This window comes from Euphorbia lathyris, chromosome 3, assembly GCF_963576675.1.
Source record: "Euphorbia lathyris chromosome 3, ddEupLath1.1, whole genome shotgun sequence".
Classification (NCBI taxonomy): Eukaryota; Viridiplantae; Streptophyta; class Magnoliopsida; order Malpighiales; family Euphorbiaceae; genus Euphorbia; species Euphorbia lathyris.
In genome coordinates this window covers 32,280,580-32,296,515 of record NC_088912.1, presented here as the reverse complement: position 1 = coordinate 32,296,515, position 15,936 = coordinate 32,280,580, and the positions used below count along the sequence as shown (strand labels likewise).

The window sequence follows — 15,936 nt, the reverse complement described above, 5'->3', positions numbered from 1 at the left end:
GAAAGGAAAGGCACATCCCAATCAATCTAAAGATAGCTTATGTTAGAGGAAAACAGTTTCTGGCGTTCCTCTAACAAAGATCTTTGAATTTAGCAGAGGAAGCTGCATTCCACATTTTGAACCACCAATGGAAGGGTTGGCCATAGAGATGAATGAAGGACATCATAAGAAATTTATACCCATTTCTAACCGTATAGATTCATATCCGATCAAAAATCCAAACCCAACTATGAGCTCGTGGGCAATTAGAAACATAATCTGCAAGATTAAAATTTCATCTTTAGGAGTAAGGCGATTAAGGACCTCAAGATTCCACTCAGTATGAAATACATTAGACCTAATATTTATTCATTGTGAATATATTTAAACTTTTCCAAAAACATTAGGAATATATTTGAGGCAACGTTTGTTTCGTAGGGTTCAAGAAATGGTAAGAGAAAGAGAATACATGATTCATTTTGTTGTTGTTTATTCCATCAATTTAATAATTCATTTACTCTATTTTCTTTTTAGATAAACTTCAACCTCCTCTAACTTGATTACCTAGCCCTCGTGGGGTTTTTATTCTCATTTCCGGCCTATCCTGCCTTGTCTTTCCATCCTTTCATAAAATTTAGAAAAAAATACAAAAATAAATCTTGTGGTTTAGGTCATTTTCAAACATAAACTATGTGGTTTAAAAGTTGACAAATAGGTAACTTAAGGTTGATTCTGTTAGCAAACACAATACAAACTGACTAATGGTCTTAAAAAGTCAAAATTATAGTCAAAGTCAAAAGTTAAAAGGTTATTTTTGTCTTTATATTTAATTATTTTATAAATTAACTCATTTATTATCTAATTATTATAAACAAACACCAAAACAAGAACCATAAATCATTGAGTTGCAAAATTGAAATTGTTTGGCTATAGATTAATTATCTCGTTCTTCGTTGCAATCCTCTCGTTTTCATGTTTCGATTATTTGAATCCTCAATCTTTTCTCTGATTCTTGTTTGTACCGAGTTATAAAATTGAAACTGTTTGGCTACCTGTTCTTCGTTTTTGTACATATTGTATTTGGTTTAACAGGGAAACAGAAAAGAATCGCAGAGTATTACGCGAGGCAGGAGAATCTCCTCAAAGAGTTCAATAAAGTAGACACATTCACTTAGCTTGGGATTTTACCAGAAGTTCTAACAGAGGTTCGAATCAATATTTTCTAAATTTTGAATTTTGAATTTCGAAATCATTTTGGCGGGGTATGAACTACAGAGTGAAATGAAGACGATGGAGAGGAATGTGAAGATCGTGATCTATGCATCAAACATAGCAAACATGGTGTTGTTCCTGGCAAAAGTATATGCGTCAGTAGTTAGTAGATCAACGACGATGATAGCATCAATAATTAATTCTTTAGTTTGATTTATGGTTCTTGTTTTGAGGTTTGTTTGTGATAATTATATAATAAGAGAGTTAATTTTATAAAATAATTAAATATAAAGAAAAAAATAACCTTTTGCCTTTGAATTTGACTACCATTTTGATTTTTTTTAACATCATTAATCAGTGTATTTGCTAACAGAATTAACCTTAATGTACATGTTTATCAAATTTTAAATCACATCATTTATGTTTGAAAATTACATAAACCACATAGTTTATTTTTGTATTTTCCTCTAAAATTTACTTTAGCCCCAATTTTAATTTTTAATTCTCAATTTGGCTTTTTGTTTATTTATTTTTACTTTTTACTTTGGACTAATTTACTTTTGATCCTTATACTTATTTATTTTTATTTTTTACCCTATACTAATTTCACTTTTGCTCCACTATTTTATTTAAATTTTTACTTCAAAAATTATTTTTTTACTAACATTTTATTTCAGTTTTTATATTAATTTTTAATTATTTTAAAATTATTATTTTCTTTTTAAAATATCTACATTTTCTTTTATTAATTTTATTTAAATCTCTTCAATTTCATCGTATCTTAAATTTAATGATTGAAATAATTGAATTAATTTTTATAATTACAAGTAATTAGTTTATTAATATACATAATATAGGTATAAAAAATGATTGTTAAAAGAATCCATAATTTTAATTGATTCTCTCAATTGAATCCGTCACAAAATGAATTATGATATATCATTCTTTCTATGCAACATAGACATTAACACAAAATAGAGACACCACACAAAAGAAATTTATGGTAACTCCTTTCATTTCCCATATATCCCTTTCTATATTCATTTTGGTTATCCCTACTCCAATCCAACTAATAGTTCTTACTTATATTTTCCTATTTTATATATTGATGAAATTTTATTTTTATTTAAAAAGAAAAACCTTAAAATTGCAAAATCAAATAAGAAAAATACATATATGAAAGTAACACGCATCCCCAACAACAGTAGAAGGAAGGAGGAGTTTGATTCCAAAGAATATTTCCCCATTTTAATTGCATTCAAACCCCCGGATTTACCTTCTTAATTTTTTGATTATAAATGTGAAACAATACTACTCAATCTCCGATTGCGAAATTTCAGGTCTGTCTTTCTCTCTTTTTTAATTAGTTTGGTGTGATTTCTGATATGGGTTCTTAGGTACATTTGTTATCAAGCAGCCATCATCGATTTCTTCCTTCAATTACTTTTCGTAAATTTGAAGGCTTTGCTTTTCTGTCTTCATATCTGTTCGAGTTAACGTGATTTTGAAGCCTCTAATTATTTGATTATTAATTTAGTATTTGGTGAAACAAGTTTTGATTGCTCTACTCCTCCATCACTATAAATAGCTCTCTCTGATCTCCTCACTCTTCAGTACTCTGAATTACACAGAGCAAATCACACTTCTGGGTAATTGTTTTTCTCACCTGATTTCTTAATTTTGTAAATCTGTGAATGAGATTTATGTATGCTTTGATGTCTGTTTGAGCATTATTATGGTGATTGATTAGAGATAACTGTGTCAGGTTTCTGAGATCTGAAGATATGGCAGACGATTCTTCAAATGGAAACCACCAAACAACAACAAAGCCACCTCCAACTCCATCTCCTCTTCGTAACTCCAAGTTTTTTCAGGTAAGATTGAATCTTTCATAGCTATTTCATTGTTCTACTTGCTAAAGTTCTGATTTTGAACTTTGCAATGTCTTCATATATTTCCCCTTCATTGATGCCGTTTCTCGTTTATTGAAGAAAACGGTTGTTTACAGAGGAATACAAAGTAGGGAAGAGTTAATTAGGAATTTCTCTCATGATTTCAAATTTTGGGTACAAAGTTGAGAAACCTTAATGGAGTTGCTGTTACTGCCCACCATTGTATTTGTGGTGGAACTAATTGAATCCTCGGATGAAAAGATATGAATAATAGATGTTATACTTATAGTAAATTGTTTCCTGATTAGTTATTTCCTTGTCAAATTTTGTCATGTGCTCTCTAATTAAAATGAATGCTAAACATACCAAAACTAGCTCACAAGTAATGTTGATTGATTTGTTTCTGAATATGGTTTCTAGAGATAAAATCGATCTATCATCATTTCAAACGAGCCCCTTTGAGACTAAGGATCATTATAATGTTATAGAAAAGATCTCCAAAAATCCTGGTTATATCTACTTCCTCAGATCCATATTGGTGAATTGTTCCTAGTATGTGAGTTCTATACTTCTATTTCAAGTTTTTGGTAGAATTAGATTCCTACTTTTAATTTGCTGTGCCTATATTTTATTATACAATTGTCTCTTATTACTTTGATCTGTATGCTCTTAAATTACGATTTCTACTTCTTATGACAGTCCAATATGAGAATCTTGGTTACTGGAGGAGCTGGGTTCATTGGGTCACATTTGGTTGACAAACTAATGGAAAATGAGAAAAACGAAGTAAGCATGTTTTCTTAACCTAATCTCAGATATTTTTTCTGCTTAGGTAGATCAGTTCCGTGATCTCTAGGATGCTATTTTATTATCAAGTGGTGGTAGATCATTGGAAAGGTGTTGATTTCCAAGATGATTTTTGTATTTGCTACTCAGGTCGTAGTTGCTGATAACTACTTCACTGGATCAAAGGACAATCTTAAGAAATGGATAGGCCATCCAAGATTCGAGTTGATTCGTCATGGTATGTTATTATATTCAGGTGTAATTCAGGATTATGAACTGCAATTATCCATTGATCCTCTGAAAAACACAACAATTTTGATCTTGCTTTTTCCCATAGTTTTCCTCAATACAAACCATGATTACATACCGGTTTATGTTTTATAGCCTGACTCTGTGCTATCATCTACAATATGTCGTATTGCTGATAACTTCTTTTATAATTCACAGTGTTAATTGGGATAGTTGTCTTTATGTTTGTGACATCTCTTTATGTTTATTCCTAGATGTCACGGAGCCATTGTTGATTGAGGTTGATCAGATTTACCATCTTGCATGCCCTGCCTCCCCCATTTTTTACAAGTATAATCCTGTAAAGGTATGTGATCATGCAATCTGCTTTTAACTTATATGCTACATTCTTTATATATATAAGCTTTGCCATGTCCTTGTTACGTGAAAACTAATTTGGGTCTTCTTCTTTTTTTTGGCGCTCCACAAATTGCACATGTAAGGAAATTGTTTTGCCATCGTATGATAACTGGATCATATATATAAACTTTGCCATATTCTTGTTACGTGCCTATAACTGGACGTGATGATTAATGTGTATCCTATTCAATTCTTATTTTGGACAATCAGTAGTATGGAGTTATGAAACCTGTGGATCTAGTGTTGTATTTCATACTTCCTAATGGTTTATATATGATACTGAAGTGTCATATTTACTTGTTTATGAATACCGATTGATGTCTGACGTTTCAAGCTAAGTGCTGCTTAAGGATGTAGAAAGGACAGCAGCTTTATTATTTTTATTTATATTGTATCGTAGATCCTCTACTTATCTGATTGGGAATTACATAAAATGTTAACAGACAATAAAAACAAATGTGATCGGCACGCTGAACATGCTAGGTCTTGCAAAGCGAGTTGGGGCAAGGTTAGGGGATCTCTTTATGCATTTATCACTTTTACTACTCTTTACGAGACTATACTTGATTTCCTAATTTTATAATATTGTGAAACAGAATTTTGCTTACATCAACTTCAGAGGTGTATGGTGATCCTCTAATCCATCCTCAACCAGAGAGTTACTGGGGCAATGTTAACCCAATAGGTAATTTTCTCTCGTCCCAGAACCAATATCTTTTGGGCAACCAGAACCGGATTGACAATAATCAATGAAATAAAATAGAAAATCCAATCATTGTTTCATTCTTTAATTTCTACTGCAATAACTTTATTTTTATCCTGTTGTTGCTTGCGTGCACAATTAGTGAACTTCTATTCGGTTTGATGTATAAACTGTGTTTCCTTTGCACCTTCGTCCAGTTGCACATTATCAATGATTTACTGTATTCATAATCAAGTTCGTTGTTTTTTGTACTCCAGGGGTCCGAAGCTGCTATGACGAGGGAAAACGTGTGGCTGAGACTTTGATGTTTGATTATCATAGACAGCATGGAATAGGTAAAATAATTATCTTTCCTTCTTACTGGACAGTTCTTTTTGGTAGTTAATACCAACTTATATGATATTCTTTTATATTCTTGTGTTAGAAATTCGCATTGCTAGAATTTTCAACACATATGGACCCCGCATGAATATTGATGATGGGCGTGTTGTCAGCAATTTCATTGCTCAAGCCCTTCGGTAAGTTTCCCTCAACCATTTCCATAGCTTAATAATGTATAAGCATACTGGTTGCTCCTTTTTTTCATCTGCCTTTCATGTCGTAAGGCCTGAATTCAGTGTTTTGTTTTCCATTAATGTTTCCTTCAGGCCTATCAATGCTTTCTTCTCAATTATATTTTGTACTTTGTAGTGGTGAACCATTGACAGTCCAGAAACCCGGAACTCAAACTCGCAGTTTCTGTTATGTTTCTGATATGGTAAGCAGAACTTGAAACTTCTTTGCTTGGATTGCCAAGTGTTCATATAAAGGTCTTTTACAAAGTCTGTGTAATGTTTTATTAACCGTTATCAGGTTGATGGCCTCATTCGACTCATGGGAGGAGAAAACACTGGACCGATCAATATCGGAAATCCAGGTAATCCTGCTATTAGATGCGTTGATCAAGATAATTCTTCTTCTTGTACTCATGATTAGGTCCTAATATTGTACGTTTTCTTTTTGTACTTCTCCAGGAGAATTTACAATGATTGAACTTGCCGAGAATGTGAAGCAGGTTAGTATAATTTTTCAGTTGCTTTTCTCATTGCCAATATGCTTTAACATTTGTGACAGTAACAATTATAAGTCTCAACCCCTTTTAAAAGCCGCTTTAAAATCACACAACATTGCGTGTAGCTCGTAAGTCCTGATGTGGAGATAAAGATGGTCGAGAATACTCCGGATGATCCACGACAGAGGAAACCTGACATCACGAAAGCAAAAGAATTGTTGGGTTGGGAACCAAAAGTGAAGTTGCAGGATGGCCTTCCCCTTATGGAAGAAGATTTCCGAACGAGGCTAGAAATCCCACGAAAGAATTGATAACCATGATCAAAATCGAAAGACGACAGTTCCTTGTGATCAGTGCTTCTCCATTTTTACCCTTATTTTTATTGTGCCAATGATAGGAAATAAATGGTGATGAATAAATCGCCATTTTTTGTTTATTCCTACAATTATCAATATTCAATACTGAAAGCTTTATTTAGGAAATTCACCATCACAAGGTTAATATAAGCTTTGTATTTTCCTTTAGCTGCTGTTTTTCTTTTTTTTTTTTTTTTTTTGCCTAAATTTTGTTGAGACAGCCATCAATAAAAAAAGGGCGGCCCGGTCGCATTACGCGTCCCCGCTGAGCGAGGGTCCGGGGAGGGGTCCCACCACAAGGGTGTATTGGGGGCAAGCCTTCCCTTGCCAATTTAATTGGCAAGAGGCCGCTCCTAAGACTCGAACCCGTGACCTCTGGTCACACGACAACAACGTTTTACCGTTGCGCCAAGGCTCGCCCTCTTGAGACAGCCATCAATAAATAGATATTTTTTGAGTTTCACTGTACTGGTTTTGCTGTTCCCTTGAATTGAATTGATTGTTGTCCTAGTGCTCTATGAGAATTGTAAGGATGTCATGGAGACCCTGAAACAGCAAATCAAGCTTAAATGCTAAACTCATTTGAGAAATCAGAATCTATTACGGCTCACCTGCAGATGACACAGGTTCAACAAAATGCTACCCAAATGCGACATGCCCTATTTTGATGGGTCTGATGTTGACAACTGGGTCAGGAAATGCCAAGAATACTTCTAGTTTTTCGAAGTTGCAATTGAGATGAAGATGGGACACTTCATTGGCTTATCTCATCCTTTCAACGCAACAACTGTGGCCCAAGTCTTTCTTGATAACATATTCAAGTGACATGGGACTCCTAAGTCAATTGTCTCTGATAGAGACAAAATCTTCACATGAGTCTTTCAACCCCCAAACAGATGGCCTATCCCAGAGGCTCAATCAATGCTTGGAAAACTACTTAAGAAGCATTCTCTCAATAACAAAAAATGGTCAAATGACTCAGCTTGGGTGAGTATTGGTATAATTCAGCTTATCATAGCGCCATTAAGATGTCACCCTTCCAAGCTTTATATGGCACAGTCCCCCAATCACCTATCTCAAAGACAAAGATGACTTCATATCTCAAAGAATGCTGCATGTCTTCTGCTCAAAACAGAATATAACAGGTTGCTGATAAAAAAATATATAATGATATGGAAATTTTTTGTTGATTTTCTTGAAGCTTCAACCCTACAGACAAGTCATCAAGCTCCTTTAAACTATCTGTTCACTATTATGGGGCTTTCCAAGTGAAGGAGAAGGTTGTAAGGTAGCTTACAAGTTGCAATTTCCTCCAACTTGTAAAATCCATGATGTTTTCCGCAGTTCCTTAATGGAAAAAAAACTTGCTCCAGCAATTCCTCCATTGACTACCTTACCCTCAACGGTTGTTGGTGAATTTGTAATCCAACCAGCAAAGGTGTTGAATTATCCTAATGCAATCATTAAAGACAAAGTAGTTCCTCAACTTTTGATTCACCGGAAGGGCAATGCATACAATCGATACTACATGGAAAGATCAAACTACTATTGCAGCTCAATTTTCTGAGTTTTTTCATTCTTGGAACGATAATGTAGTAAAGGATGGGGTATCGTCACGTACAAAAGAAGACTTAAAGGGTTGAATGTGTAATTATTCAGGTTCCTTTTATCAGTTTCAGTTATTTCTGTTATTTTAATATTGCAATTGTCATGTTTTTTCCTAAAAGCTTTTAGTTTAGGAGTTGTGTAGCTAGAATTATAGCTAAGTTAGTTTTGTATTCTGGTGAATTATTAGCCATAAACATTCTTCTCTTTTGCTACTAAGTCCATGAGCTTATTAATGTGATTTTAAGGCAAGTACAACGCTAAAAATATGGCTTTTGCAATTAAAAGTCTCTCAATGTCTTTATAAAACAGTTGGAATGTAAAACCCCTAAAATCAAAAAAAAAAAAAAAAAAAAAAAACTCAAGAGGTGTTTTGGTCAAGATCCAAAAAGCGGTGTGTTTTCACGAATGACAACGTAGAATGAGATTTTAAAAATTAACAAAAAAAATGCTAATAAGAAGAAAGCATAAAGTTGTTATTCAGTCGTATCAAGTGAGTTATTAACAAAATTACATTAATAGTCTTTGCTTATACCCTAGCTGGCAGGGCTGGAGCTAGCCCAAGGCAGCGCCTGGAGGGCAGAAACCCTCAGCTGCCGGCTCCACCAATGAATGGGAGTGGTGTCACCCCTAATATTGGTTTATATTTATATTATCATTTCAATTTTTCAAAACAGTTTGAGTTTGTTTAAGATGTATGATTCATTGTAAGAGATAATGTACTTAAAACTTCTAAGTATATTGGGATTGGAGTTTGAGGGAAGAAAATCTGTTGTCCCCTTTCTATGTCCCTTTCACAAAAAGTGGTCCTTTTTTTATTGTATGGGTCCCTTTAACTCACAAAATATATTATTTTAATTAAGTAGGGACCACTTTTTGTAAGAGGAACATAGAAAGACACACTAAAATAGGGACAGCAGATTTTCTTCCGAGTTTGAGTGTCGGTTCCTGTAGAAGTTTCTTTGCCCTTTATTTTGCTTGTCTGAACTAAGACATTCTAGCATGGAAAGACCGAGACCTTTCTTTTCTTTCGGTGACAATACTATTTAGTGACCAGGAATTATAGGAACTTTACTGAAAACCAGGTTAAGGGAAGAAGGCTTCTGGGCTAAGAGGCCTAAACTCATTAACATATTTTTGGTTCCGCTTGTAAAATCATGCTGCCTTTAGCATCATTGACTCTGACTCAGTTCCACGAGTTACTTTTAATTTTTTAATAACTATATTATCGTTATTAACTACTTACAAGTTACAATAGACTTATGATCTTTTAAACCCCTTTCAACTCATTTTTTTTCATATATATATATATATATATATATATATATATATATATATATTACTTTCGAGATTAAAACAATTTGATTTTTGAATTAAATTATAATTTATGAAATTTATACTAAAAATAGAAAAATAAATAAGGAAATTAATGTTGGACCGATAAAAAAATTTAAATATATGTCCACTCCTTGACGGCTGAGTATTGTTAATTTCTTTTCTTTTATTACACCAAAATGGCAAAATTTTAATTGGACACTATAGACAGCTATGGCAATTGGCAGATGATATAATACCTCAATTTGTCCACTATAAGAATGATTTCTTTCATCATTAAATCCCAAACAATTCAATTTCAAATTGTTCTCCATCTCTAAGTTCATAACCCTGAGTATCTTCATCAAATATTTATCTAGGACATAAGTCTTGTTCAGGTAGACTATACTAAAAAATTCTCCCATTATAAGAGTTTAAATTTAGGAGTCCTAATAAGAATGACTTAAATCCAATTTCATCAAATTCTTTCTTCCAAAATAAGAAAATTCAGGCAAAAAATCAATCAAATTGAGTTCCTCATAAAATCAGCTTTAAAACAAATGCAACTGAATGAATTTCCTTTCGTTCTATTACTGTACTTCTAGTATGTTGCTTTCTATTAATTTATACCTGACCTTTGAACATAATTCGAGGTAACGAACAGAAATAGATTAGGAACAGACTTTCATATCCAACAGGGTTAATTTTGGTGTTGAATATTGATGCCCAAACCAGATTAATTAGAATGATATTGTAAATTTCAAAAAGAAGCATTCTTACAAAGGCAGAACATCAAACCATCTGGTAATTTCAACTTTTTTTCCACCGATAACCAGTTCAAGTATGTAATTAACAAAAGATGTAATCACAAAAGGCCATCCAAATAGATGTTATAAGAGCAAAAAAACTGCTAATGAAAAATGACAATTGGAGTATCTAGAACATCTCTCTGTTATTATAGACCAAAGAAACAGATCAAATCCATTTCCTTACAATCCAGTGCTGATAACTATTACCTGCAAGACAAACAATGAATCAGTGTCGTGCATAAACAAAGTACTGTGTTTTAGTAGCAAACCTGCAAATATTACAAGTCATAATCATCAACCAAATGCATTTATTTTATTTTTAAGTAAATATACTTCATCTTGATCAATTCAACAAAGAATTTATAACAATAACAACTACTCCACCACATTTCAGAAGAAACTAACACCATCCGAAACATAACATCATTAACAATTCCCCATCAATGATGAATATTAAAAGAGCTGTGCGATGACAGCAAAGTTGTGGTCACTATATTTCAAAATGGAATCAGATCTCATCATTTCGGAAGGAACATATCGAACCACTAGATGTCTAATATCAAAACTTAATTCAACATTTATATAATCATAACTTTTAATCTTTAGTCAATCATAGCAGTTCAAACAATAGCATCACAATGATACTAAGATCCATTCAGTCATATCACAACTGAAATTATTCACCAATGCATTGTTAGGACCTAGGTTAATCAGCACCGTTCCACAGCCCCCTCTTCATGAAATTGAATTGGAAAATTAGTTCATACCCCAATTTCAATGGGATTTCTGGATGGGGTCGCATGCCAAACTATTAAAATGCCAGGAAGATCATATGGACTGAAAAGGGTATGCTGGCTTTAGTAGAATTGAGTTCCTATCCCATGTTTTCTGAAGAGTACTATCCTCGACTGGAATAAAATTTTGCCTAAACCTACTTATAACCGCAAGAACATATATATGCACTTGCAATGGTATTTTGGATTATAATTCATCACTAGATGGTGGCAGATTGACTTTGATCAGCTTGCACCAAACTGAGATTCATGCCACTTGAATCAGACGAAAGCCGCAAAATATTTTTCAAGAGAAGAAATGACATCACGCTTCAGATTTGTGTTACAAAAACAAGGGGAAAAAACCTATGCTCAACTTTCCAGCCTATCTATAATCCCCAAATCCTAAATCCAAACAGCATATTTTCAGGTAAAATAATGACAAAAATTTGGCAGATGTAACAAGCTGGATCAAAACAAAGGGGAAAAGAAGAAAAAAAAAACTAAATCTAGGGTTTCAATATTGAAATTTACCTCTTGTGCTTCTGGACGAAGGGAGATTTCTTCGCATCCTCCTCTGCAAATCAACAGGAAAATCCGATTCAATAACAGAGATCGTTTAAATCATGTGATACCTAGAGTTATTAATGTAATTTAAACGCTTGAAAAAAAGGAAAAAGAAGCATAGTTCAGAAATGGTACCAGTAAGGCCAAGAGATATCTTGGTAATAATGGTTCCAGTGACGGCGAAACCGACCAGGAACGGCCAGGTACGCTTAAACTCTCGCTTGAAGAAGACGGGCCATGGATCGAACAAACGCATCTTTCTATCTCTTTCGCTGGTTTGCTTCGCTTTTTTTCTACTCAGATGGAGAGCAGCGGCTTGAGAAAGGGAGAGAGAGAGACTTGTAACTTATGGGAGATAATTATTGTTGCAGCCGTCTGATTTCTCGTTCAGCCTTGGCTTCGAGGGAAATCGGACGGCTTATGATCACTCATTATACTGCACGATCCATTGTTCTAGATGGACTTGATGCTTTAGGCTCATGGAAGTGGGCCTGCGTGAGCCCATTTTTTAAAGAGTGAAGAAGAATTTAGGGAAAATTACACAAAAAATTCATATTTTAAAAACTATTTACAACTATGTCAAGTCATAATTTTGTATTATGTCAAATTAGTAAAATCAGTATTTTTAATATATTTTAAGGATTAAAATTTATAAATTAAAAATCTAGAATATATTTCTTAGAGTTTATGATTTATGAATTAGAGTCTAAATTTTTTAAATTATGGTGTAAAATCATAATATATATAGAATAATGTCATATTAAGAAATTAAGTTTGGTGATATGACTTCGTTGTAATTTTGTATTTAATTATGATATTTATGTATTTGACCAAGAATTTACGCGGGTTAGTTACATGAAATTAACAAATTCATAATGGTCATTCTAAAAGTACATTTTGTCTCTAATTGATTCTAAATTTGTCAAAGATTAGTAAATTTATATTGTATATATGTTGTGAATAACACATCCTTTAGATATGGTGTTCGACATGTGTGCCATTATAGATAAAAAAATACCATCGAGTCATTCTTTATGCTCTCCCATAATTGAAGAACGTATCCCTTAGATATAGTGTTCGACATTGGAAGAATTGCAAGGAGGCAGAAAAACTATAAACACCAGTGTACACAAACGATTTTTTTATTAGATCCTTCAACTAATGTCTTTCTATGCAATTATTGTTTCTAGTCTTTTCTTGGTTTTTGAAATATGTAAACTTACAAAAAATTGTTAAAGTGTAGAACACATTCAACATATTAATTAAATTCGCGTGTTCTTTTTTTTGTGATTGCGTTGATTCTTACTTAATTTCTCTTTAATCTTAAAGACTCGATAGTAAAATAATATTATTAAAGAAAAGATGTGAAGGAAAATGAGAATTAAAAAGAAGAAGGTGAAATATGTCTGAAGTCTCGAGTAAGTAAGGATTTGACACTATAAGAATTACAAACACCATGGATAAGAGGGGCGGGGAGAAAAAAAGCAGCAAGTTGAAATAAGCGACGGTAATGAGATGATTTAACTAATGGTAACTGATATAACCATAACACACGTAACCCTTTATCTACCTAAATAACCGTACCCACGTTCAGGACGGTATCTTACCGATAGCTCACAAGTAACTTCTTCCCTTATTCCTATAAATAGGTTTAAGTTCGAAGGAGAAAGGGTTGGCTTTTAGAGAGAGAAAATAATACTATATTTTGACGGTATCTGACTTAAGCATCGGAGCGTTTGTGGGAATCCTCGAGGAACGTCTATGTCATCACCCTGTTTGGAAGGACCGCCTTCCTTCAGAGATTCATCGATTGATCTCTCATTCAATAAATTTATTGTTTAGTTCAGGCTACAACAATTGGCGCCGTCTATGGGAAATTTCGATCAAAAAGCCATTCATTCAACGTCATCTACTTTTCGTAAACAAAAGGGATGCCTCCCAAGAGATCTCAAGTTCCACCTTCTCAAACATCCCATATTCCGGACGAGCACGATGCACGCCAAGCCAATGAAGAAGAACGTGTTGAACACGTTGAAGATCAACATGGCCCATCAAGAGCTAATCCGCCCACCGTTCCCTTAGCGGATTATGAGGAGTTGAAGAAAAAATTTGAGGAAAATAATAATCGACTCCAAGAGTTAATGCTTTTTGTTCAAGAAGAGATGCGGGACAAAGAATTTTGGAACAAAGAAAAGCGTCCTGAAGTCGAGTTACCACACGATGAAATCTCAGAACCACGTGAAGGAGGAAAGCGTAAGGGAAACAACTTAAAGATCCATGAGGTTGTGGAAAGTTCTTGGAAAGAAAATTCGAAAGCACGTGAAAAGGCCGGAGAGGAATCCATGCTCAGCGCGAAAGAGACAGTAGATCTTAAAAGGATGATCAAGCAGGTATTAGAACAAAAGAAGTTGGTTCTGAACAGTGACGAACAAATAGCAAGAAAAGTCCCCTTTTCAGGGGAGATCATGAATAAGCCTCTCCCTCGAAAGTTCAAGATGCCACAACTCATCACTTACTCCGGAAAAGGCGATCCTTATGATCATATGCAGAATTATGAGGCAATAATGCTATTGCATGGATGGGAAGACGCTATAATGTGCCGAGCTTTCTCACTCACTTTATCAGATCATGCTCGTACTTGGTTCAATAGCTTAAAGGAAAGCTCCATCTCCAACTTTGATCAGTTGAGAAAAGAATTCATAAAAGCATTCATCATCAACACCAAAAGGAAGAAGGATGCAACGTATCTCCTTACAATAAAGCAAGATGAAAGAGAAAGCTTGAAAGATTATGTAGAAAGGTTTCGTGCTGCAACTCTCGAGATTCATGATCTCCAAGTTGGAATGGCGGTTGCGGGAGTACTTCAGGGAACAAGATCGCGGGATCTCCAAAAATCTCTTTCCTATGATCAACCTTCAACCTTGGGCGATTTGTTCAGCAGGGCTAATAAATTCATCCTTTCCGAAGATGTGATGAGGAATATAGGGGCGAGAGGAAATGAAGATAAAAAAAGGAAGGAGATGGATGAGGTTGATGATGTAAAAAAGGGAAATGGGAGAAGAAATGAAGCAAGACATGCTCCAAAGTTGAGATATGAGAATTTCACACCTTTACTCCAACCACGTTCCAATATGCTGGCAGCCATTGAAAGATCTGGACTCCTTACATTCCCTCCCAAAACTGACAGAACTATGGGCAAATTTACGGATGCTTATTATCGATTCCACAAAACTCATGGTCACTCAACTGATCGATGTAGGCAATTGATGAATGAAATAGAATCATTGGTACGACAAGGTAAGCTTGAAAATTTTGTCTATGCAGAAATGTGGGAAGGGAAAAACCACGAAACTTAAAGGAAGAAAGATACATGGAAAACAGAGAAAAGGATGGTCGAACATACGCCAAAGGGAAGGAAGACAAAAAAGATAAAGCCATAGCTCTTGATAACAAGCCGGCGTATCCAGCAATAAATGTTATTTCTAGAGGGGAAACTTTGGCTGGTGAATCCTCTTCATCAAGGAAAGCTTATGCTAGACAAGATTATGAAGTCAATAATGTGATGAAAGTTCAGGAAGAAGAGTCCATAACTTTTACTCCTGCAGATCAAGGAAATGTGGTTGTACCCCATGATGATGCATTGGTGATTTCTGCTATCATAATGAAGTTTCCAGTAGAAAGAATTCTCATTGACAGTGGGAGTTCGGTCAACCTCCTCTATTGGAATTGTTTTGAGAAGATGAACTTGTCTTTAGATAGATTGAAGAGGGTGTCGGCTCCACTCTTTAGCTTCTCAGGGGAAGCCGTCCAGGTGGCAGGGTCTATCCAATTACCAATCACGTTGGGCGACGAACCTTGTAATATTACGAGGATGGTGAATTTTATGGTAGTCAAATCAATATCTCTAGCCTACAATGTGATACTAGGAAGACCACTGATTATCGGCATGGGAGCCATGATATCGCCAGGATACTTATTGATGAAGTTTCCTACACCAAACGGCATAGGACAAGTGAGAGGGGATCAAAAGAAAGCTCGCAATTGCTACGTTTCTTCCATTAAAGGAAAGCATGGTGTAAGTGCAGAAATAATGGCAATTTCAGAAGAATCTGATAACAAGCCAAAACCGAAGCCAGTTGAAGAAGTTGAAGCAATACGATTGAAAGAGGATGATCCGGAAAAAATAACATATGTTGGGAGTAAAATGACAGAAGAAGTGAAGGGTGAAGTAATCACATGCC

At 34.5% G+C, this 15,936-nt stretch overlaps 2 protein-coding genes across 4 annotated transcripts; one reads left to right on the top strand and one right to left on the bottom strand.

Annotated features, from left to right (window-relative positions):
* Window positions 1-2,373: 2,373 nt before the first annotated feature.
* LOC136222673 (UDP-glucuronic acid decarboxylase 6) lies at window positions 2,374-6,795 on the top strand. Of its 3 annotated transcripts, none has more exons than XM_066010403.1 (14): window positions 2,374-2,531; window positions 2,729-2,840; window positions 2,957-3,065; window positions 3,783-3,869; window positions 4,020-4,107; window positions 4,373-4,464; window positions 4,961-5,025; window positions 5,114-5,202; window positions 5,478-5,555; window positions 5,645-5,738; window positions 5,911-5,977; window positions 6,073-6,136; window positions 6,234-6,274; window positions 6,397-6,795. In XM_066010403.1, exons 3-14 carry the CDS (start codon window positions 2,976-2,978, stop codon window positions 6,580-6,582), a joined length of 1,041 nt encoding a protein of 346 aa, XP_065866475.1. In that variant the 5' UTR covers window positions 2,374-2,531; window positions 2,729-2,840; window positions 2,957-2,975; the 3' UTR covers window positions 6,583-6,795. The 3 variants fall into 3 exon arrangements, with proteins under 3 accessions (XP_065866475.1, XP_065866477.1, XP_065866476.1); XM_066010405.1 differs by having other exon boundaries at window positions 2,383-2,531; window positions 2,780-2,840; XM_066010404.1 differs by lacking the exon at window positions 2,374-2,531 and having other exon boundaries at window positions 2,542-2,840.
* Window positions 6,796-11,658: 4,863 nt separating this feature from the next.
* LOC136224957 (ATP synthase small subunit 6-A, mitochondrial) lies at window positions 11,659-12,092 on the bottom strand. Its single transcript, XM_066013383.1, has 2 exons — window positions 11,831-12,092; window positions 11,659-11,705 (listed from the first exon to the last, which is right to left on the bottom strand). Exons 1-2 carry the CDS (start codon window positions 11,949-11,951, stop codon window positions 11,659-11,661), a joined length of 168 nt encoding a protein of 55 aa, XP_065869455.1. The 5' UTR covers window positions 11,952-12,092.
* Between the last annotated feature and the right edge of the window lie 3,844 nt (window positions 12,093-15,936).